At 37.1% G+C, this 23,106-nt stretch overlaps 1 protein-coding gene across 4 annotated transcripts in view; it reads right to left on the reverse strand.

Annotated features, from left to right (window-relative positions):
• Positions 1-2,566: 2,566 nt before the first annotated feature.
• Positions 2,567-23,106, reverse strand: part of USO1 (USO1 vesicle transport factor) — a 69,759-nt gene continuing 49,219 nt past the window's right edge. For all 4 annotated transcript variants that reach the window (XM_087892230.1, XM_034416091.3, XM_034416089.3 and 1 more), the window contains 11 exons: positions 17,055-17,165; positions 16,293-16,411; positions 15,570-15,751; positions 14,207-14,328; positions 12,207-12,345; positions 9,823-9,986; positions 7,588-7,677; positions 6,798-6,863; positions 6,444-6,554; positions 5,416-5,631; positions 2,567-3,553 (listed from right to left, as the gene is read on the reverse strand). In XM_087892230.1, the coding sequence (XP_087748356.1) occupies positions 3,455-3,553; positions 5,416-5,631; positions 6,444-6,554; positions 6,798-6,863; positions 7,588-7,677; positions 9,823-9,986; positions 12,207-12,345; positions 14,207-14,328; positions 15,570-15,751; positions 16,293-16,411; positions 17,055-17,165 (1,419 nt within the window). In that variant the 3' untranslated portion in view covers positions 2,567-3,454. The remainder of the gene's footprint in view (positions 3,554-5,415; positions 5,632-6,443; positions 6,555-6,797; positions 6,864-7,587; positions 7,678-9,822; positions 9,987-12,206; positions 12,346-14,206; positions 14,329-15,569; positions 15,752-16,292; positions 16,412-17,054; positions 17,166-23,106) is intronic.

Here is a 23,106-nt window from a genome sequence, read left to right on the forward strand (position 1 = left end):
CTTGCTAAGTCTGTTTCTTGACCACATTTTTCTTTAAGTGTTATCAATTTTGTTCTGTATTGAACCCTATCTTAAGATTCATTAATAGAAGAAATTATATTTTAGTAAATAAATATAATAGTGAGAGAGGGTTCAAGTATTGTGCATCAAAGTGAGAAACATCAAAATCCTAGGGGTATAGTATCATCGCCTCTTTTGAAGGCCTCCCTCCTGTTATCTTCATTTATATCACTTCTCAGTCCACTTGAGTTACATTAGAATTCAAATGTAGACAGCTATGTGGAAGATAATATATGACCATTCTGATTTATCTTTTTTATATTTATCCTGCAAAAATTATCTCCTAAAATAATATGTATGAACTAGATGCCTTGAAATATATGTTGCCATTATTACCGTAGGAATAGCTAACACCAAATACCCAATGACCATGGCTAATTAATATTTTTAGCAATAAATCTTATAAAAAAAGGGTGCATAAATAAATGAAGAAAATTTTGATGAAGCAAATTAAAATCTCAGTGAACAATAATTTACATACAGCATGGACACAACTGTAAGACAATAAGTTGCATATTTGATTACACGACAATATGAACAACTATTAGCCAGAAAAGAATTACAAATCTATTTAGCACTTGAGATTTCCTGTTGAATTACAGAAAACAAGATTGCATATTTTGCTTGCTCAACATTCTGGAGCACTGCTATTAACCAGACAATAAGATAAGGAATTTTCTAGGGCCAATCTCTGTCATCTCCAATTAGAGGATTGCAGAGGAAATAAAAAATGAAATTCATCTTTAGAGCTTTAGTTGTTGTTGTGAGTCAGAAGAACCAACTAAATTAGATGGATTTGACTTTATATAAACCAGCTTGATAAATGTCAAAAGCATTCAATAGAGAACCAGAGTTTTCACTCTGGTTACTCACATAGTACCATGGACAAGATTTAATATTCAGAGTGCATTTTTTTTGTCACCTGGGATTTAGCTACCTTTGGCAACAAATTAAAATTAATCCCAGATTAGATTAAGAAAGCGTAGGGAACACTTTTATTTCCAAACAGAAATAATACGATACTGAGATAGCATTGCAATTTATTTTGCTGCAGGGCAGCATATATTACTTGTATTTTAATAAAGGGAGAACCTTAAATACGTCCTTTATACATTACCAATTTAAATCCTATTTTCTAAAAAACCCTATTAAAAGATTACCAGTGCAGAAAAAAATAATTTTATGGCCAATGCCTACATTTACAAGCTTTGCAGTGTCCCTTAGTCATGTGATTGCCACTATAGGTAGCCCTTAATCTCAATTGATCCCAAAATTTATGTTGCTAAGTAAGACATTTGTTAAGTGAATTTTGCCCCATTTTATGACCTTCCTTGCCATAGTTGTTAAGTGAATCACTGCAGTTGTTAATAACACAGTTAAGTGAATCTGGCTTCCGCGTTGACTTTGCTTATCAGAAGGTAAGGTAATCACATGACCCCAGGACACCACAACCGTCTTACATATGAAGTAGTTGCCAAGCATCTGAATTTTGATCACATGGCCAGGGGATGCCACCAGTCTTAAGTGTGAAAAACAGTCATAAGTCACTCTTTTTCAGTGCCATTGTAACTTCAAATAGTCACTAAACAAACTGTTGTAAGATGAGGACTACCTGTACAGTCAATACACATTGTCATGTGCCTCACCTCTTGTTTTTCTTTATTTCTACCTTTGCAGAGTAGAGATATTGGAAAGATTGTCTAAAGAGATTGCTTGGGTTTTTTTTTTCTCCCTCCATCCCTCCCTCCCTCCCTCTCTTTTTTACTGTATGTGATCTATCGCCCCATCTGCCTCTGCAAAGCAAAAAGATTGGCTAAGAAGGAATTACAAAGCAAAAGCAGGCACACAAACAGAAATGCGGCCAGCTGTTTGTGTAGCAGGCTTGTGCTTGGCAGCGCCAAAACATTCCCTGCAATATGTATTCATTACTGTGTGCCTGTCTACTTTCTTGCAGTCCCTTCCTCTCCAGTGAATGTAGATACAGATATTTATTTGCTTCTTGCTAATAACCCCGGCACCAGAATGAGCAGTCAAAAGGCAGAAGAGTGATTAGGAGGCAAATAAAAGCCCAAGGTCTAAAACTTTTGTCAGTTTTGAGCAGAAGCAAGCTATACCAGGTTGATCAAAGTTACTTCTTTACTGTTACAATGCCTATTTACAGAACTCTCATTAGACTGACTGCATTCTCTTGGGAACCATCAGATAAGGCTTTGGGAATTCGGGAAAAGTAAGATTTTTGCCATTTTCTGCTGTGCAAGCACTCTTAAGATCAGCCTCTTCACCCACCCACCCCCTCTAGCTAGATATTTTTACCAACTCATTCCAGGGTCTGAGTAAGCATATTTTGCAACCAATTTTTCCAATTGTGCACTTTCCCTGATGAAACATGGAGACCCTAGTATTTTTTCAGTAATACTTTTAAAAATTGAATCTGAATTTATTAGGGTGTTTATGTAAAATACACAGCATTAAACGTAATAAAAAGCAATCACAACTCAGTCAAATAAATGATACTAAATAGGCATATATTTATTTTCATTATTGAAAAAGTAAGTTGATATAGCAACTGTATTTATTTCTTTACTTTTTAAAATCTACTGGGCAAAAGAAACCTCAATAAATTATCATCAATCACAATGTGTTTTTTTTTAATAAAACAAATATGTTTTCAAAATAATAATCTGATATCCTTTAAACTTTTATATGGGAATTTTGCTAAAAATGTTTCTTTAATATACTATCAAATAGTGCTCTTTATCTTTGAAAATCCCTCTGTACTGTTGCAGCTCCTTTTACTTTCAAGGTACAGAATGCAGCCATTTCAGATGCAAGGCACTCAATGCTGAACAGCTCATTTCATTTCAAGCCAAAATCCACTGAGAAGAAAGCAAGGAAACTATGACCCACTTAACTTGAGCAAACCAAACCAAACCAAACCAAATCAAATCAAATCATCACTTTCAATCTTTTGTAAAAGGTATTAAGAAAAAAAATACGTAAAACTCTCCAAGCTGAATACAGGAGACAATTTCATCCAAGAGATTTTAGCCATATGCATACCATATTTAATCACAATATAATCCAAAATAAGAAAATTAAGTAATGACAAACACTCTGAAAATATGCAAACATTTTAATCCAACATTGTTACCTTCTTACAGCTTCTAAAATGGTTTCTAATTTGTTAATAATTGTTTGATCTGAATGTGAAATTTAACATACTAGGCTTCTGTATAGCTACAATATATTACTGACATTTAAGAAACTGAGGATACTTTCTAATGATCTTTTCTTTTATCAAGGTGTTTTGCATCACAAAGCCATCCAGATTGGTTCATACATTCCTAAATTTCAAAGCATTCCTAAATTCCATATTTAACCCAATAAAGTACTATTAATTTTCTTCTTCTCCTTCTGCATCCTCCTCCTCCTCCTCCTCCTCCTCTTCATCCTCACCATGATCACCTAAATCCACATCATCTTCATCTTCAATCTTTAGGGGGAAAACAGAAATAAAACTGCTATTTAGTGTATTATGTTAAATGGACAGCTTATTTTTAAACTTGCTAATTATTTTAATATGCTCAAGCAAATAATTAAAATTTAAATCTATCTCCTTAAGTTCAAAGAGAACATTTCTCCATCATCTGAGGCCATAATCCTTTTGTTTTATTGTAGAATCTATAATATAGAAATGTATTTATTTTATTTATGACAAGAGAACATTACATTCACCAGGTCAAGGTCCACATTTGCCTTTGAATAGCATATTAAGATTAGAATCCATCAACAGAAAAAGTTGGTCAAGATGCAACTAAATGAATGGTGAAATTGACTTGTTTGATCAGAAAGGAAAAGACAACTATTTTTTATAAAAGACTGGAAAAACTTTATGAACTTTTTGCTTAAAACAGATAAAAAGGATTTGATTTCTGGGTTTATCGATTAAAAAAAAAAAGCTTATTTGAGGAGAATGGAGCTTATGCCATATAATTTTAAAGGGGAGAAAGATATAAGTGTCTATAACTGCTGAAAAGAAGATCATTTGTTTCTTTTAAGTATTTTCTTTTTCTTCTATTGTTTTCAACACTTTCTTTTTTATCTTTTTTCTTTTATACTGACTTAATTTTGTAAATAAATTATTTAATAAAATATAAATAAAACTGCATAGTAAATTTTAATTTATGTTTATACAGTTATACAGTTGTATAATATAGTATCTCTAGTTGTAAAATTAGTTGCCGAAAGCCACACATCACTGAGAGTACTGGTAGCTGTCAGAACATGGTACTGGATTCTTTACTGTTCCCTTTTAGAAGCTTTCTCTACCAGGTAGAGACAGAAGTATTTAAACTAAACCTTCACTTTTTTCCCCTTTTTAATTGCTCTCTCACAATAGCACTGTGGAGCAGAGGTGTCAAACTCAAGGCCCGGGAGCTGGATCCAGCCTGCGGGGTGCTTAGATCTGGCCTGCAGGGCCACTCTAGAAACAGTGAAAGACTTGTCCACAGTGCCTCTGCCAGCAAAAACAAAGCACGGGAGGGCTGCGTGCGGCCCCTGCGAGCTCTGTTTTCGCTGGCAGAAGGTTGTAGGGAGGCCGTTGCAGCCAAAAATGAGCTTGGGAGTCCTTTTTCACTGGAAGAGCACTCAGGCGCCCCCGACACGAGTGATGTTGAGCTGGCCATGCCCCTCTGGCCATGGCCCCCTTGGCCCCCCGAGGTCAAACACAACCCTAATATGTCTGTCAATGAAATTGAGTTTGACATCCCTTCTATAGAGGATAAAAGTAGAGGAGAGCAGTGCCTCCAGTTAACATCTCTTACATTTTGCTGATAATGGTCCAGAGACATTTTCTCTTCCTAATTTCTCTTTGGTTGCCATTCTCCCTCTCCAACTTCCAAAGCATGCAGGGTTTGCCCAGAGGAAGTCAGAATTACCAATGTGGCAGTTAAACCACATTCTTTTAGAGCAGTAGTCTTCAAAACTGATATATCCGAACAACCTATCTCAATGTACAATCTATCTCAATCTGTAACTCATTAATTAACATATTTCATGCAATATATTTTATTTTAACAAAATGTTAAAATTAGTGTTGCAGTAATATATTTCATGCAAGGTAAACCAAGACTGTGAATGCTGAGACCGTAGGTGATAGTCATGGAATTCTGATGTTCCAGGGAACACAGTCTGAATGCCATGGTTCTAAAGGGCTGAAGGAACTTGGGGGCAGAAACACAAAAATATAGCTTTGTCATACATCTAAAGTCATACAACAAAAGATGATAAATTTACCCCTAAATTGTTTCAGAAAATTCAAGTCTCACATGTGCTTTTGCAAACTTTGTTTCTTACCGGTTCTCCAAGTTCTTTGAGTTTATTCTTTAATCCAATTATTTTCTGATCTTGATCAGCCAAAAGAACCAGAAAATCATCTTGTTCTTTTTTAGATTCTGCAATTTCCTGCTGCAGTTTACTTTTTTCATTTTTCAAAATTGCCACAGTGCTATTGGATGATTCCAATTGCTGTTTAAATGAAGTCGTCTCTTCACTGAGTCTTGCAATTTCATTCTGGCGTAGAAAAGAAAAAAATATTACATTCAGAGAGACTTTACCATCAATTAAAAAGTTGTGTCCGGAAGGAAGAAGAATATGCTTCATATACCATAAAACTCAATCTCATTTTAAGGTGATTTAAGTATTCCATATAAATATGTTCATATGCAATGATTTATTGACCCTCATCTAAAATCTGTTTTTTGGAAGTTTATGCTTCACATGGTTAATCTTTAGTAGATTTTCAATATCCGTTTCTCAAATGCTCTGTTCATTTTTAGAAACTTGACAAATGATTCTAGAACAGATCTTTGAAGATGGAAGAAAATAAAAGTGTAGCAAATCTCAGCATGCATTACTGATTGATCATTGCTCAGATCTCATCTCAGGCTAACATCTTTTGATATCTCAATGTACTGTATATTACAGTATAACAGCTTTAGGATGAGGACACATAATAAAGATTCCAGCAATAAAGAACTGTGACTCTACATACTTTAAAAGTACTTTTTTGACCAAGTTTATGAGCAATAAGACCTCACATGTTTTGCCTGCTTAAAGACTTTAGTATCAATACCTAAACATAAGAGAACATCAGCAAGAAGTAAATTCACATCATAATTAACAATGAGAATAATATTTTTTCTCTGGAATGCCTATTATAATCTATAGTTAATTCATCAATCATTACATCCAGACATTTTTTAAAAATGTAAAAAGCATTATGTGCCAATAATCCAATAAAACTGCAGTTATAAACTATAGACTGTTAACTCTAAAGTTAAATATGCAATATGCTTTATTAGTATGTTTTATTAATTAAATACCTTTAATTCTTTATTCTCCTGCAAGATCGCTGAAAGTTGTTTTTCCAAGTCAGTTGTCTTTGCTATCATATCAGCACTACTGTCTTCTGATGCAGGAACTGAAGTCAGGTTCTGAAAAACAAATAACACTGAACAAAATTATAAAGATAATAGTTTTCAGAAACTGTAATAATTGTGATTGTTTTATATGGTACAGTATAGCCAAGAATCAAATATGATTATTGATGGCTGATACTGAAAAGGCAAAGAGATTAAGGGATTACTTCTATTTATTATAATTCACACACACACATGCACACACAAAAACTAAACAAACCAGAAACTAAAAGGCAAGCAAAATTCTTAAGATCCTACCATTTTCTGAAGTTCTTGCTTCTCAACCTGAAGCTTGATTATTTGGGCCCTCAAGTTTTCAATTTCCTGTAAGAGAAAAAATTATTAAATTCAGCTAAACATATATTTATTTATAGGTCCAAGACTAATTATATTATAGTAGATATGATAGTAAAAATATTAATAAATTTGAAGTGGGTTTGCTGTTGAAGTATGGGTAACATGCAGATTTCAGTCTATTTCTCTCAAATATCACAGAAGCTAATTTTATAAATTGAACTGAATGTAGACCAGATTCTTATTCTAAGAAAATATTGGTGTTGTTTTGGATAAGAATGGATCAAGAGTCTTTAGATTGAGTTTGATGCCCAGTTCTCAGCTGGGGCATAAAATATTTTCCCCACCTCAGATTGGTCCACTTGTAATTTTTATACTTGAAAATACAGCATAGTAGTTTATGTTAGAGATATATCCAAATTGGATTTCTACTATGTGTATCTCACTGAGCTACTTTGAAGATACTTTAGCTCATGAAGAATGTGGAACCAAAGACAATTAAAGATTGCCTGTGAGATCAGCAGTGATCCTCATATGAAACACATAATAGAAATCAGGTTGGTCTCCCCATCCTAATAATCTGACACAGGGGGAAAAAAAGAGAAAACTGAATAGTACAATTAAAAACCCATAGGATCTAGTTCCAAAATCAAGGAAAGGGCACCCTTTTCATTCAAATTGTAGTCATACTTCGAGAGCAAGCAATGCATGGTTTCTCCCAAATACTTTAAAATAGGCTATAGCAGTTTCCTACCTTACACAGTTCACTATTTAACTGAGTTCCAGTAGATAAATTAGTTTGTGATGATTGTTCTGTTGCTTCTTCCATTGTTGTTGAAAGTTTCTACAAACATCAGACATATAAAAACACCCAGTTATTTAAAAAGCATAAGTACTTAATACTGTTATTCTGGTTTTATATTTTGAAAAAGTAGCAACCAGGATTATAGCTTCAGACAATCACACAATAATGATTGGTATCATCTTGGAAATTAGAAAACTAGCATTTTGGTATACTGCATATAGGAGAGAAAATAAATTATGCAAACTGAATTAAATCTTACATATTATTTTTTTAAAAATCCCATGCTAACAAACGTGCTGGGAATACCGAGAAGTATTTGAAATAGTCACGCTTTTAAAAAAAATAAATTAGATTCCATTTTTATGTTATGATTTCTAAACAATTATGAAATCAGTAAATCCATAGTATTTCATCTATAAACCCAGGTTCAGTTTTTAAAAATAAAGCTTAATTTGCCAGGATTCCAATTTATTCCTGATGAAATGAAAATAAAGTCATATAAAATTGGTGGGTAATTTCGCATTTTCTATTGCTTCTAGAAACAGGTTTCAATTTTATGGATTTAAACCACTGCCAAGGCAGTAAGCTGTTAAGTTTTTAATAAAATTCTGATTTAAAACAAACAAAAAATTTCTATACAAAACCACATTCAATATACCAATAAGAATCCACTGAATTTATCAATACATTTTATCATCATATCATCCAAACCCATTATTTAGATTACTTCATTCATTCATTCATTCATTTATTCATTCATTCATTCATTCATTCATTCAGTATACCACCTAATCATAAACTGAGATAACTTAGAACAGGGGTGTCAAACTCGATTTCATTGAGGGCCGCATCAGAGTTGTGTTTTGATCTTGGGAGGGCCAAGCTGGGTATGGCCAGGGTGGGCACAGCCAGCTCAATGTCACTCATGCTGGGGGCACATGCTGGTGGCCCAAGTGCTCTGCCAATGAAAACAGGCTCCTGAGCTCCATTTTCAGCTGCCACGACTTCCTGCAACCCTCTGCCAGTGAAAACAGAGCTCGGGAGGGCCGCACATGGCCCTCCGGAGCTCCATTTTCACTGGCAGAAGCACTGTGGGCCAGTCCTTTGCTGTTTCCAGGGCCCTGGGCCTTGAGTTTGATACTCCTAACTTAGAATAACTGCAACAGCATATAAAATATAACACATGAAAAAAATCAATTGATTTTAAATCTGGTTCAAAGTTAAAATACCATAAAAATAATTAGGTGGAAGTCTGGCAAAAAAAGAAAATGGCTCTTTTGCCATTTTCCTTAAATATTAGGACAATATGCACCAAATATTCCCTTAGGAAAAGCATTCTATAGGGGAAGCTGTGATAGACAGATGAAGCTATGTCCTATGGTGTGTCCGTGTGTGTCCCCGGGGGTGGGGGGGAATCTTCAAATAGCCTATACTGCTGATCTTAATAAAGGGGCAATTCCATAGTGGGAGAGAGCAAGTGCCTCTGAATCACCATATTACTTAAATTCTAAAGGTCTACATCTTAAAGAATGTCCATAACAGCTAATCCATATCAATGCAAAATTTTCCAGCACTGTTGTCCTAGTTTTGACAAATGTTAAAAAAAATACATCTGTGATCAAAATAAAAAAATGGGAAGGTTTTACAGAAATCTCTGCAAAATGCATGTAATGATCATCTGTGGAGATTCTCAAACATCCAGGCCATGGATGTCCTAAAGAGCTAAAGAAACTTCTTGGATGAGATAACAATCAAGGTATCAAAGCAACCTCTTGAGAACCTAAGTACATCATTAATGTCACAAGGAAGTTATCTGTAAAAACTGACTAATGTAGGGAACAACTTTTAATAAATTATGTATCCGGCAATTATATGGCTCAACTATTTCATGAACCATGCTTTGGAACCACTTTTTGAGATTAAGAAGGGTTTCAGAAAGGCGGCCCTCATAAAATGTATTTAGGCTTGTGGTCTAGGTGCTCCTTGCCCCCAGTACAAAGAATAAAAATTTACCGCTTGGATATATTTCTTTCCTCTGATTTGAAGGAATTATGGTCTGCTGTGATTTGGAAACAGAAGAAAGGAAACAATTTCTTAATCACCATTTTAGATCTGATCAGGAAAAACTGATGGTTTCAGACCAGATCAGAAGCCGATTACTGAGAATGAAACTTTACTGCTCACCAGGGTTTCAATCAAAGAATCCTTTTCTCTTAGCTGTTCTTGCAGTAATTCCAGTTTGTGCTTCCATTCCTCCATTTCAATGTGCAATTTGCTGATTTCTTCTGATTGAACACCATTCATCTGAGCCATATCACTGTGGGAACTATGATGCTGATTGTCTTTTCCTATTAAGCACATTATAAAATGATTAACTTCTAGCATTTCAGATAGAAAATTAAAACATTCTTACTTCAATGTATTTCAAAATTACAATTCCACTAGGAAATTAATGCAGAAGAACTAAAATTAAAAAACTGTATCAGAGAACTACTTATTGACTGTCAGACAGAGAAATAGAAACAGAAATTCTAGGATAAAATGGCAAATAAAACAGGACAAATAAATACATCATGAGGAATGATATTTAATATTGTTCTAAACATTTCACTTTTTAAACTAGCTTTTCTTGAGGCAAAACTTTCAAATATTGGTACCGTATTTTCCGGCGTATAAGATGACTTTTTAACACATGAAAATCTTCTCAAAAGTCGGGGGTCGTCTTATACGCCGGGTGTCGTTCTCCTGTAACCAGGTAGACCAGCCCGAAAGGCTCTGACAAGCCTTAAATGGCTCTGACGATCCAAGCTCTGACGATCCCAGCTGAGTTGCCTGCTAATCAGGCAACTCAGCTTGGATCGCCAGAGCCATGTAAAAAGAAAAAAGTCTTTTCCTTTTATATGGCTCTGGCGATCCAAGCTCTGACGATCCCAGCTGAGTTGCCTGCTAATCAGGCAACTCAGCTTGGATCGCCAGAGCCATGTAAAAGGAAAAAAGTTTTCCCCCTCCAGCTTGCTTACCTTAGCTGCTATCGCAACGCTTGCCTTGCTTCGCTTGCCTGAATCCATTCCATCAGCAAGCAACTCCCTGCCTGCAATCAAGCAGGCAGGGAGTTGTGGACTTCAACTCCCAGAATTCCTCAGCCAGCAAAGCAAAGCTTAAAGTCTTAAAGTTGCCAAGGTTGGAGAGCCCTCTTCCCCTTTGGGAGCTTTAAAAAAAATAGTTAATTGGAGTTTTTTTTAGTTGTTCTTTTTTAGACCTAGCCATTTAAAGTTTAGGAAGTTTTAAATTTAGCTTTCATATAAAAATAAAATAAAATAAAATAATATTTGTGCAGCTTTCTGAGATTTAGTGTGTTTCTGTAGTGTTTCACTCTAACTACACAAACACACAAAATCTCACAAAGCTGTATGTGGAATTTTGTGTGTGTAAAGTGTGAAAGTTGGGTTTTTAGGCTTTTTGTGGCTGTGTGAGGTTCCTGCTTGTTGCAGGGGCCATTTTGGGTCTAGCACAGCTGCTTTTACATTGTGGGTAAGCCAGCTGATGTTTTTTAATTTTTATTTGGTGTGCGTTGGAAGAGGGGTAGTCTTATATGGCGAGTATAGCCCAAACCCTATATTTTAACAGGAAAAGTGGGGGGGCGTCTTATACGCCCAGTCGTCTTATACGCCGGAAAATATGGTATTTTATGTAATTTATTTTACTGGTCAGTATCTGATAATTGCTGAAATGCTTAGAAATGTACTAAAGAGGGAGGGGGAAGGAGAAATATTATGATTCTCTATGATACTTATCTAAGAGCTTAAGTGGATGTGTATGGAAGATTCTTAAGACTATTTATATATAGTATGAATAAAAGAGTTGGATTACAGAGATATTCTGGTGTATCAGATTTATTACCTGATCAACTGATTGGTAGAAACTATGATAAAGACAAAGAAAAAAATTAAAGAAAAAGATATCGTCTTTTCAAGCTCATCATTGGGTAATAATATTCCTGCAGTTTTCTTGGCAGGATTACAAAAATCAGATGGCTACTCTCTTCTGTTAAAATGCTTTTTAAATTTCTCTGTAAAACCCACAGAGAACTGTCAAGTGGTTTCCCTATCCTTGGACTAATTAAGCTCAACCCTGCTTAGGTTTTGAGACTGAACAATGTTAAGTATGTTATCATTGTCTTCTGACAGTGAAATATAAACAAGAAATTTCTTAGCTTCTAAGGCAAGTGGGGAGGGATGGCACTGTGAGTCCAAACTGGTGCTATCAGTTAAAGCAACTGTTTAATTTATCTGTCTAAATTTTTCTTTCCACCACTATATCTCCCTTTGTCTTTTTGGGCTTCTTGAAAAAAATATTCCCACTTTATAGATGATAATCTAGATGAAACTCTGAGATTGACTCCAGATTGACTCCAGGTATTTAAATAGCCCATTGTCTGTTAATGATTAATGCCAATTCACCACATTCTTGAGGTGTTGAAAATATATACAACACAGCACAATTTAAATACCATGGCCTGCAAGTTATTCCTCAGGAAAAACTACATAAAATACTATTAGCATTACTACCTAGCTGTATTTTAAGGAGGTTATATTGGTCCTTGTGTTGCTGGATTTGTGAAACTTGTTGCGTAACTGCTGTCTGCAACTGTTCATTTTGAATTTTAAATGATTCTATTTGTTTCTTCAATTCCTCAAGCTCCTGATCCTTTAAAATAAAATAAAAAGAAACAAAATTAAGTTTGCATCCATTTCTTTAACATAGATCTACTATCTAATTATGCCTGGAACTTTGAATCTTTTACCAGATTTCTAACTGAGATGCTAAACTGACCAATTCTATTTGGTTAGTGCAATATAGATAAAATAGTTCTGGGGATTCTCTGGAACACGATAAGATAAAAAATGTATCAAGGACTAAACTATTCTACTTCTACCATTTACAGGTATTCCTTAATTTAAGATGTAGCAACCGTCTATAACAGTACTAAAAAAATGACTTACAATTCATCCTCCTACTTACTGTATGTCTGTTGCATCTCTGTGATCATCTCTGTGATCATGGGAAGGAAATTCACATGCTTGGTAATTGGTATGTATTTATGACAATTTCAGTGCCCTTGAGTCACATAATCCCCAACTGGTTTCTGACAAGCATGGGGGAAGCCAGAATTGCTTAACAACTACCATTATTCATTTAATGAATGAGGCAAAATAGATCATAAATTCAGTCACAGTCTGAATTTTAGTGATAGATGTTTCAGCCCAATTGTAGGCATAAGTCAAGGTCTATCTGTACAATAAGAGGTCAGGTCCTCTTCATGTCAAGAGGATATTCCAAAAAGTAATTCTGGAGAGAGTTTAGAAGATCTAAGGGATCCTCACTTACTGATGATAATTGAGACTGGCAACTTCATCACTAAATGACATTTTCATAAAGTGAAAAATCATTACAATGGCAGTTTGTCAGTTCCAGCTTTAATCATTAAGCAAATCACCATGGGTTGTTAAGTGTGATGCCACGTGACTGTGACTTGCAAATCCCACCAGCTTTGATTTTGCCAGCTGTGAAGATTGTAAATAGCGATCATAATCACAGAATGCTGCAAACATTTATGATGTGCAGGTTGTCAAGTGCTGGAATCCTGATCACCTGCCTGAGGGGACAATGGGGACAGTCACAATTTAGTAGACTGGTTATAAGTCTCCCATATTCAGTGCTGTCGTAACTTTGAACAGTCACTGAATGAGTGATCATTAAATAAGAATTACCTATAATATCTTTCAAGTATGAGTAACAAGTTTGACTAATTGATGTGTTATAGCTATTTTTTTAATCTTAACAACCAACTAGTGGTTGCAATTCTTATCTAGTGTTAAATGGAATTTAGGTGATGCATATTATAGCAGCAATGTACTATACATATAAGACTACGAACTATATAGGTAGTTTGGTGTAGTAGTTAAGAGGCTAGAAACCAGAAGACTGGGAGTTCTAGACTTGCCTTAGCCATGGGAGACAATTGAGTGACTTTGGGCCAGTTACTCTCACCCAGTCTACCATGCAAGTTTATTGTTGGGAGAATGGAGGAAAGGAGTATTAGGTATGTTTCCTATGTTCAATTATATATAAAACAAGAGGGATTAAAAATCTAACAAGAACAAGAACAACCATGGCCAGCCTAATGGAAGGCAAAACAACACACTGCATAATGACAGTTATTTGATGCTATTTAATATACAATTTTACAACATGACACTTATAAAAAAACCTAAGGCCTGCCAGAACTGAAATTACAATGAATAATGGAAAGTATTAATTTATATACCAAATTTATCATCAAAAGGTGCCTTTTGCTGCATTGCATATTTTTGGATATGTATGAGTTAAACTTCTCTTCCCCATGCTCAATACAAATCAATACTTCCATTTTTTCAATTAACAAATGCTATAATTTTAAATAAATTTCAATATAAAGTGTAATTTGGGCTTAAGACATGCCTCTTTAAATATGCACAATATTCCTGAGATTAAATGCAATTCACTTAAAACAAGATACATTATTTACCTGTACTCTAATGACATTTTTATAATGTGTCACTATGTTGTCATGCTGTTCTAAAGTTTTTTTCACTTCTTCTTCCTTTTTATCTTCTTCACTTGACTTATAAATTGCCTTTGTTATAACTCCTGTAAAATGATTATTTGTAATATTAGACAATTTAAGTGAAATGTTGTAGCATTCTAGATGACTATAGAGATTCATAGTTTAAAGGGTGCCTTATCATTAACTTGATAATGGCTATTCAGTATTTCTCAATCACTCAGATTTTTTCTTTATTATGCTAAAAACGTTCTTATCCGATAATACTGTTACTTTAAAATGAAAAACAAAACAAAACAGTTTGATAAAAATGTTCAATAAATAATGGATCAGGAAACATTTCTCAGTCATATTGTGGGTTAACCAATCCTGTTGCAATGTTTATCCCCACCCCCAATTTCCCACTGAGCTTAACTCTCCACAATTGTTTCACATTTAAATGAGTTCAATAAATACTAGTACAATAATACACCACAAGCATAATATATATTCTCTGATTTCTGTGGAGAAATATGAAAGCCTCAGAAAGAACAAACCATTTTTTCTCAAGCCTTCTGCCCAAGAGTGAAAATATACAAACTATACATTTGAAGAAAACTGCTGTTTCAAAATATTCAAATCAAATCATGAAATAGACAAATATGCAAAAGGTTTATCTCAAAATAAGTGAAAATTTCAGAAGTCCATGGAAAAATGAAGCAGAAGAAGCAGAGCCTGCTAAGGAACCCAGAAAATGACTGTGGATTGTTTCATGTGGCAACATTTGAATTCTGAGCTCTAGTGTCTCCTCTACTTGGTTTTCAGTTTCTTTTGAAACATTAATCTTCTATATGTATTTATAATGTATCATTTACTTTATTTTGCCACAAAGTAAATGGTTTCTTCCTCCTTTCTCAAAATTAACTTTTTGCTAACCTGATGGTCCTAAGCAAGTAAAAATGAATGAATGAAGAGATGCTACATTTCATTATATCCAGAAATCTACACCTCCATTGGTTACAAACTTTTTAAAAATTAAATTAATATACTTTGCGTAATGCTTTTTTAAAAAAAAGAAATTGACCTTTTCTCTCTACATGGTGCAATAATAAAGGCCATGAATGTATAATTTTTGTTATTTTTTCCCTGAATTCTCATAACTTTTTCATCAGAAATTTCAGAAATTGTATACCTTTAATCTATATAACATTATTGATTTTGATGGCACAAGATTTTTTTTAAAAAAAAGAATTAGAACTGCTGGTAAAATGTACTTTCTCCTTTTTCAAATGTAATACTTCAAGAAATAAACAAATAAAATCAGGAGAAATGATGTAACAAGTCTCACCTTCCAGTTCTTTCACCAGCTTTGTAAATTCATGATCAAACATCATATGATCAGGACTAGAAAAGTTTGGCTGTGGTTTCTGAGCTGCTCGGGAATAGAATTCATGTTTGCTAATAAATCCCAATTTCTCAATAAAAATTTCCTTTCCAATCCTTTTTTCTATAAGCTGCTTTAGTTTTTCTCTAAAGGGAAAAACAAAATTATATAGTAATTCTAGCTGAAAAAAATCCTCTTTTTAATCATATCCCTGCCCCTCAAAACCTTATGGTTCTCTTTAATAAATAGAGGATAGAGAAAAAGAAGATTACCAGGTAAATAGTATGCAATAAGCTAAAATGATGAGGAAGAAAAAAAGATGCCTTCAGATCTTGTAGAGAAATCGATTTCAGTGTGAAATAAATTGAGACAAATTACAAAACAAAATCAAGGAATTTCAGAATATTGAAAACAATGAGAAGACAAACTAAATGATAGTTTAAAAAAATAGTTATGTTTTATTTTGTTTTTTCAAGCCAACAGGTATTCTTAAATATCACTGGAGAAACTCAGCCTCTAATTCCAAATGACATTTTTTCAGTTTCAAACCTTTGGGGCCATAAAGTCTATAACAAATAATAAAAAAGCATGTTTTTGCCTTAATTTATATGGAAAGCTCATCTATTTCTAATACAGTATTTACAATGCAAAATATATTAAATGCAATATGAATGCCAATATACTCACTTTTTATAATTCTCAAGTGAATTGTCATTGTAATAAATGGAGATTCCTAGTAATAGAGCACACAATCCTTGAACCAGCTGCTCCTCTTCTCCAAGGTTTTCTGCTATTTGTCCTGTTAGCTACATTTTTGGCTAAGGATGCTAGAGACTCAAATCTTTTCTTTGCATCACATTTTAGAGTAAAAAGGTAACAATTTCCTTGATTTATTTTGACTGAATGGCCACGCCAAGCAGATATCTTTACATCTATTTGCTTGTACATTTGTTAATTTATTCAATTTCTATGGCCACCCATCTCATTTAATGACTCCATACCAATACCAAGTGGCTTGCCACTGCCTTCTTTCATAAAACTTACTGATTTACCAACCTGGCTACAGCTTTTGGACTTCCTGGGAGCTTTTTCTCTTAGTTCTAACTTAACTTTTCACCATCAGCATGTCTTGAGCCAGGTTTTTATCTTAATAACTTAACTGCAAAACAATCAGTTGTTTATTCATTTAATCAAAGCAAATTTAATAAAACACAGTTATCATACCATAACAGAAACATGCAGCATGCCAATTTTAACAGAGGAAAGTGAAAATCTATTTATGAGCACAATGTGAGATATTTTAATAATTATAAATGTCAAAATTGCAAACATTTGGTACATCATTGAAAGAAACATATCTTTTAGTGAAGTGTCACTTCTCTTCTTTAATCAAAATTTTATATAATTACTAAAGTGAAGCATTAAATGATAATTCTTTTAAAAGGATACAAATGGAATATTTGCTGAATTGTGAAGAAAATGTGTGACAGCGATGGGGCAATTGCTTAGCCACGTGCAAAGCAGCATTAATAATCCAACCCTTGTCTGCATTTTGCTTCCCTGGAAAAAACGAAAACAAATGTTATCTCTGTTTGCATCACTTTTATATCTTGCCTCATATTTTGATTCATAATCAATCAAAACCATTCTCTAAAAGTGAGGAATGCACAGGCCTAGGAGAAACTTGAAATACAATAAATTTTCAGGAAAAAAAATTGGGAATAAAATACCAAAGCAGTCTGATGAGAACTGTGCATCCTTAGTATTCGCAATTGGAAAAGAAAATAATTATGAAGAGCGGACTAGGAATTATTGCTATCAGATTATTATTATTATTATTATTATTTATTAGATTTCTATACCGCCCTACTCCCGAAGGACTCAGGGCGGTGCACAGCCAAACAATAAAAACACATACAATACAAAATTTAAAAAATAGAATAAAATCAAATTAAATAATTTTGGCCCCGACAAATTTAAAACCCCAAACTTTTAAAACCAATTTAAAATTGAATATATAAATACTAAAAAATATTTAAAATTTTAAAAATCTTTTATAAAAGAGGGGGAAAATTAGGCCAGGCCGGCCTGGTGAAATAGTAAGGTCTTTAAGGCGCGGCGGAAGGTGCGCAGATCCGGGATCCTCCGTATCTCTGGGGGGAGCTCGTTCCAGATAGTAGGTGCCCCCACAGAGAAGGCTCTCCCCCTGGGGGCCGCCAGTCGGCATTGTTTGGCTGACGGCACCCGGAGGAGCCCCTCTCTATGGGAGCGTACCGGCCGGTGGGAGGCTATTGGTGGTAGTAGGCGGTCCCGCAAGTACCCGGGTCCTAAGCCATGGAGCGCTTTAAAGGTGGTAACCAAAACCTTGAAGCGCACCCGGAAGACCACCGGGAGCCAGTGCAGCTCGCGCAGGAGAGGTGTTACATGGGAACGCCATGTCGCTCCCATTACCACCCGCGCGGCCGCACTCTGCGCCAGTTGGAGCCTCCGGGTGCTCCTCAAGGGGAGCCCCATGTAGAGAGCGTTGCAATAGTCCAGGCGGGAGGTGACAAGGGCATGAGTGACCGTGCGTAAAGAGTCCCGATCCAGAAAGGGACGCAACTGGCGAATCAGGCGAACCTGATGAAAAATCCTCCCGGTCACGGCCGTCAAGTGCTCTTCTAAAGACAGCCGTGAGTCCAGGAGGACGCCCAAGTTGCGAGCCCTCTCCGTGGGGGCCAATGATTCGCCCCCAATAGTCAGTGATGGCGTCAACTGACTATATCGGGACGTCGGAAACCACAGCCACTCAGTCTTGGATGGGTTGAGCCTGAGCCTGTTCCTCCCCATCCAGATCCGTACGGCCTCCAGGCACCGGGACATCACTTCAAGGGCATCGTTGGGGTGATCCGGGGTGGAGATGTACAGCTGGGTGTCGTCAGCGTACTGATGGTACTCCACCCCGAAACCACGGATGATCTCGCCCAGCGGCTTCACATAAATGTTGAACAGGAGAGGCGAGAGGACCGACCCTTGCGGCACCCCACATATGAGGGGCCTCGGGGTCGACCTCTGTCCCCCTGTCAACACAGACTGCGACCGGTCAGAGAGAAAGGAGGAGAACCACCGCAACACAGTGCCTCCCACCCCCAACTCTTCCAACCGGTGCAGCATGATACCATGGTCGATGGTATCAAAAGCCGCTGAGAGATCTAACAGGACCAGGACAGAGGAGCACCCCCTGTCCCGAGCCCTCCAGAGATCATCAACCAATGCGACCAATGCCGTTTCCGTGCTGTACCCGGGCCTGAAGCCCGACTGGAACGGATCCAGATACGTCGTTTCATCCAGGTGCTGGGGGAGCTGTTGCGCGACCACACTCTCAACAACCTTCGCAACAAAGCGAAGATTGGAGACCGGACGATAATTTACCAACATTGCCGGGTCCAGGGAAGGCTTCTTGAGGAGAGGCCTCACCACCGCCTCTTTCAAGGCGGCGGGAAAGTCACCCTCACTCAGCGAAGCGTTTATAATCCCCTGGAGCCAGCCTCGTGTCACTTCCCGGGAAACCAGTACTAACCAGGAAGGACACGGGTCCAATAAACAAGTGGTCGCGTTCAGTCTACCCAGAATCCTGTCCACGTCCTCAGGGGTCACAGGATCAAACTCATCCCAGATAACATTCTCAAGACCTGCCCCCGTCTCTCCCCCTGAGACTACCCAGTCGGAGTCCAAATCTTCCCGAATCTGAGTGATTTTGTCATACAGATACTGAACAAAATCCTCGGCTCTACCCTCCAAGGGGTCCTCCCGCGCTTCCTGGTGGAGCAGGGAGCGGGTCACCCTAAAGAGGGCGGCCGGGCGATTATCTGATGACGCAATAAGAGCAGCAAAATAACTACATTTCGCTGCTTTTATCGCCACTAAGTAATTCCTAATGTGGGATCTTACTACTGTCCGGTCAGATTCAAGAAGACTGGCCTTCCAACTACTCTCTAGGCGTCTTTTCCGGCGCTTCAACTCCCTCAGCTCCTCGGTAAACCAAGGAGCCAATTGAGATCGGCGCCGGGTCAGAGGCCGCAAAGGCACGACCCGATCCAGAGCACCAGCAGCCGCCCTATCCCAGGCGGCCACCAGGTCTCCAGTCGAGGCGTGTGCCAGAACCTCAGGAAATGGCCCAAGCTCCGTCTGGAATCTGTCAGGTTCCATCAGGCGCCTGGGGCGGAACCATCTGACCGGCTCCGCCTCCCTGCGGCGGGGTGCAGCGGTTCGAAAGTCGAGACGAAGGAGAGAGTGATCTGACCATGACAAGGGTTCAGTAACTATATCCCCTATATCAAGATCCCTCAACCACTGTCCAGAGACAAAAACCAGATCCAGCGTGTTTCCCCCTGTGTGGGTAGGGCCATGAATTAACTGGGTCAGGTCCATAGCTGTCATGGAAGCCATGAACTCCCGAGCCATCTCTGACGTCTCACCCACGGACGGCAGGTTGAAATCCCCCATAACCATAAGCTTAGGGGTATCAACTGCCACCGCGGCGATGACGTTGAGTAGCTCGGGCAGGGCTGTTGCCACGTGGCAGGGAGCCAGGTACGTGATCAGCAAACCCATCTGAACCCCATGACCCCATTTCACAAAAAGGGATTCACAGCCGGCCGTCTGAGGAACAGTGGCCTCCCTCGGTCTCAGACCTTCTTTAATGATAACCGCTACCCCCCCCGCCCCTCCCCTGTGACCTCGGCTGATGGAATGCTTGGAAACCTGGCGGGCACATTTCAACGAGGGGAACCCCCCCCTCCTGGCCCAACCAGGTCTCCGTAATACCTGCCAGGTCCGCACCCCCCTCCTGAACAAGATCACAGATGAGGGGGGCTTTATTTACTACGGACCTGGCATTGCACAGCATCAGCCGAAGGCCTGGGTCCTGAGGGTCTATGCAACCTGAGGAGCGAGTAGAGCCTTGGGGGCCGGAGCACGCCACCGCTCGTAGACAGCGAGTGCGCACTCCCCTAACACGATAGAAAAGGAGACTGGATGAAAGTGAATCTTTCATCCTATCTGGCTTACTACACAACTTTTATGATAGGCAACCTAATAATCAAACATATATTGCTGTGATTTTGTGAATGCTACAGTTCAGTCCACCACTGACAGGACCTCTCCTACTTTTGCCTTGTTCAAGCTTTCTATATAACTAAAAAGACAAGACCATATAATAATGTAATACTGCATTATTGAAGATGTTATCTAGTTGGCTAATGAAACTTCTGCAAGGAAACAACCAAGCTCAGAGAGCACCAAGAACTCCACATTAAAAATAACACAAACCATAGCAGAATAATATGATTTTAAAAAGGAAAATTATGAACCAAGGATGGATAGGGAACTGAATTATCAGATGTACAGTATACCCTTATTGTCTATTGCTACACTCTGTGTGTAGCTGCACAAAATTTAGTTACATTATACGTACTAGCAAGCTGTCTATCTCAAAATAAAAAGATGAGAAGAAATTCATCTGGTCACCCAGAAAAATTATTTAAAAAGAATAGTAAGTTTATTATGTAGATCCATACAGAATTTATGGTACAGCAAGACAAACTGTGCCAAGAGTAAGATTGATGCAATTCATTTAATAACCTCTTCCTTAGCAATGGAAATTTTGGCCACAATTCTGGTCATAAATTGAGGACTTGTACATGAGGGCAAGTATGACATTATTTACATTACTGAAACTTGGTGGAATATCTAGAAGGTAGAGGTATAGAGATTTAAATTGTTCAAAAGAAATAGACCTAATAAAAGAAGAAGTGGAGTTGCATCATTTAAAAGAAATAACTACACCTACACCTTTTTTTTTAAAAAAAGGATGAAAATCTTCTTAAATGCATTTGGTTAATATAAAAGGAAAAAGGAATGATATTGCCATATCTGTATATTACAGGACACCCTATCAATCAGAGGAAATAGACAAACTTTTTGCTAATCACATAGCTACAATGTGCAGGAAGCATACTAGAATAGCAATGGGGAATTTTAACTACCCCAACATCTATGGGGAGACAAACTCTGCACCAAGTAGAAGATCAAACGGGTTCCTGACAAACCTAGGAGACAACTTAGTTACCCAAAAGACAGAGGCGGACACTAGAGGTCAGCTAAACTCGACTTAATCTTTAGTAACAGAGATTAAATGACAGAAGGGATTGATGTTGCAGGAACACTGGGGGAAAGTAACCATGTCACGTTGGAATTTAACATAACCTAGGCACAAGCAAAGTCATACTAATATTTTAGGCTTTAGATTTTAACAAACTTAGAGAACTTGGGAAGGATGAAAATTTCAAAGGGAAAAACAACTCAAGAACCTCTGAAAATGAGAATATAAAAGCCCAGTCTAACAATATCACTGAGAAAGAAAAATAAGAGAGACCCCAGATGATATATATATATAGTCAATATTGGGAGAAGATTGCAAGTTGGCAATGGGCTTCAGGGAGAAATTGCATTTGCTTAATTTATTCTTTGCATGTCTTTCCACAAAAGGAAAAAAATAATCCAACCTAATAATAGTACCACAAAAAACAGATTATGAATACAAGTCAAAATAGGCAAAAAAAAAAATTATGGTAGGACAACAGCTTTCCAGACAAGTTTAAATCACCAGGACCAGATGGATTACATCCCAGGGTTCTGAAGAAGCTGGCAGACATGATCTTGGAATTACTGAACCATAACTTTAAAAAATCCATGAGCACCAAGGAACTACCTGAAGACTGGAAAAGAGCTGATGTGTTGATTTTCAAAAAAGGGGAAAAAATGAACCCAGGAAATTTCAGACCAATCAACATGACATCAATACCTGAGAAAATTCTGGAAAAGTTCATTAAGCAGCGTATCTGCAAATATCCAGAAACAAGCAACGTTGTTACCAGAAGGCAACATGGGTTTGTCAAAAACTGATCATGCCAGATAAACCTTACTGTATGCTTTGACAAAGTGACTAAGTTACTGGACCAGAAAATTGCTGTGGACGTAGTATACTTGGACTTCAGTAAGGCATTTGATAACATAGACCACAAACCTATTACTGAGTAAGATAGAAAAATGTAGGATAGATAGAATCTCCACCCACAGTCCCTTGGGAGTTGGGCGGCATAGAAATGCAACAAAATAAAATAAATAAATAAATAATAAGATTAATTTGTAACTGGTTTATCAACCACACTCAATTTGTAGTCCTCAATGGAACGACATCTACATAGCGGGAGGTACTCTTCAAAATCTTCCTAAACAATTTAGATGAAGGAGTAGAAGAGGAACTCATCAAATCTGCAGAGAACACCAAACTGAATGGAATAATCTTAGCATAGCCTTTAGAAGATAGGTTCAGGATCCAGAAGAATCTTGATAGATTTCAACAGTAGATCCTATCCAACAAAATATAATTTGGTAGTGAGAAAAATAAGATGTTACATGTATTTCTTTTCTTATGCAAGAAAAGCCAAATGCACAAGTT

The sequence above is a fragment of the Pantherophis guttatus genome, chromosome 4 (genome assembly GCF_059756535.1).
Source record: "Pantherophis guttatus breed Tessera chromosome 4, ASM5975653v1, whole genome shotgun sequence".
NCBI lineage: Eukaryota > Metazoa > Chordata > Lepidosauria > Squamata > Colubridae > Pantherophis > Pantherophis guttatus.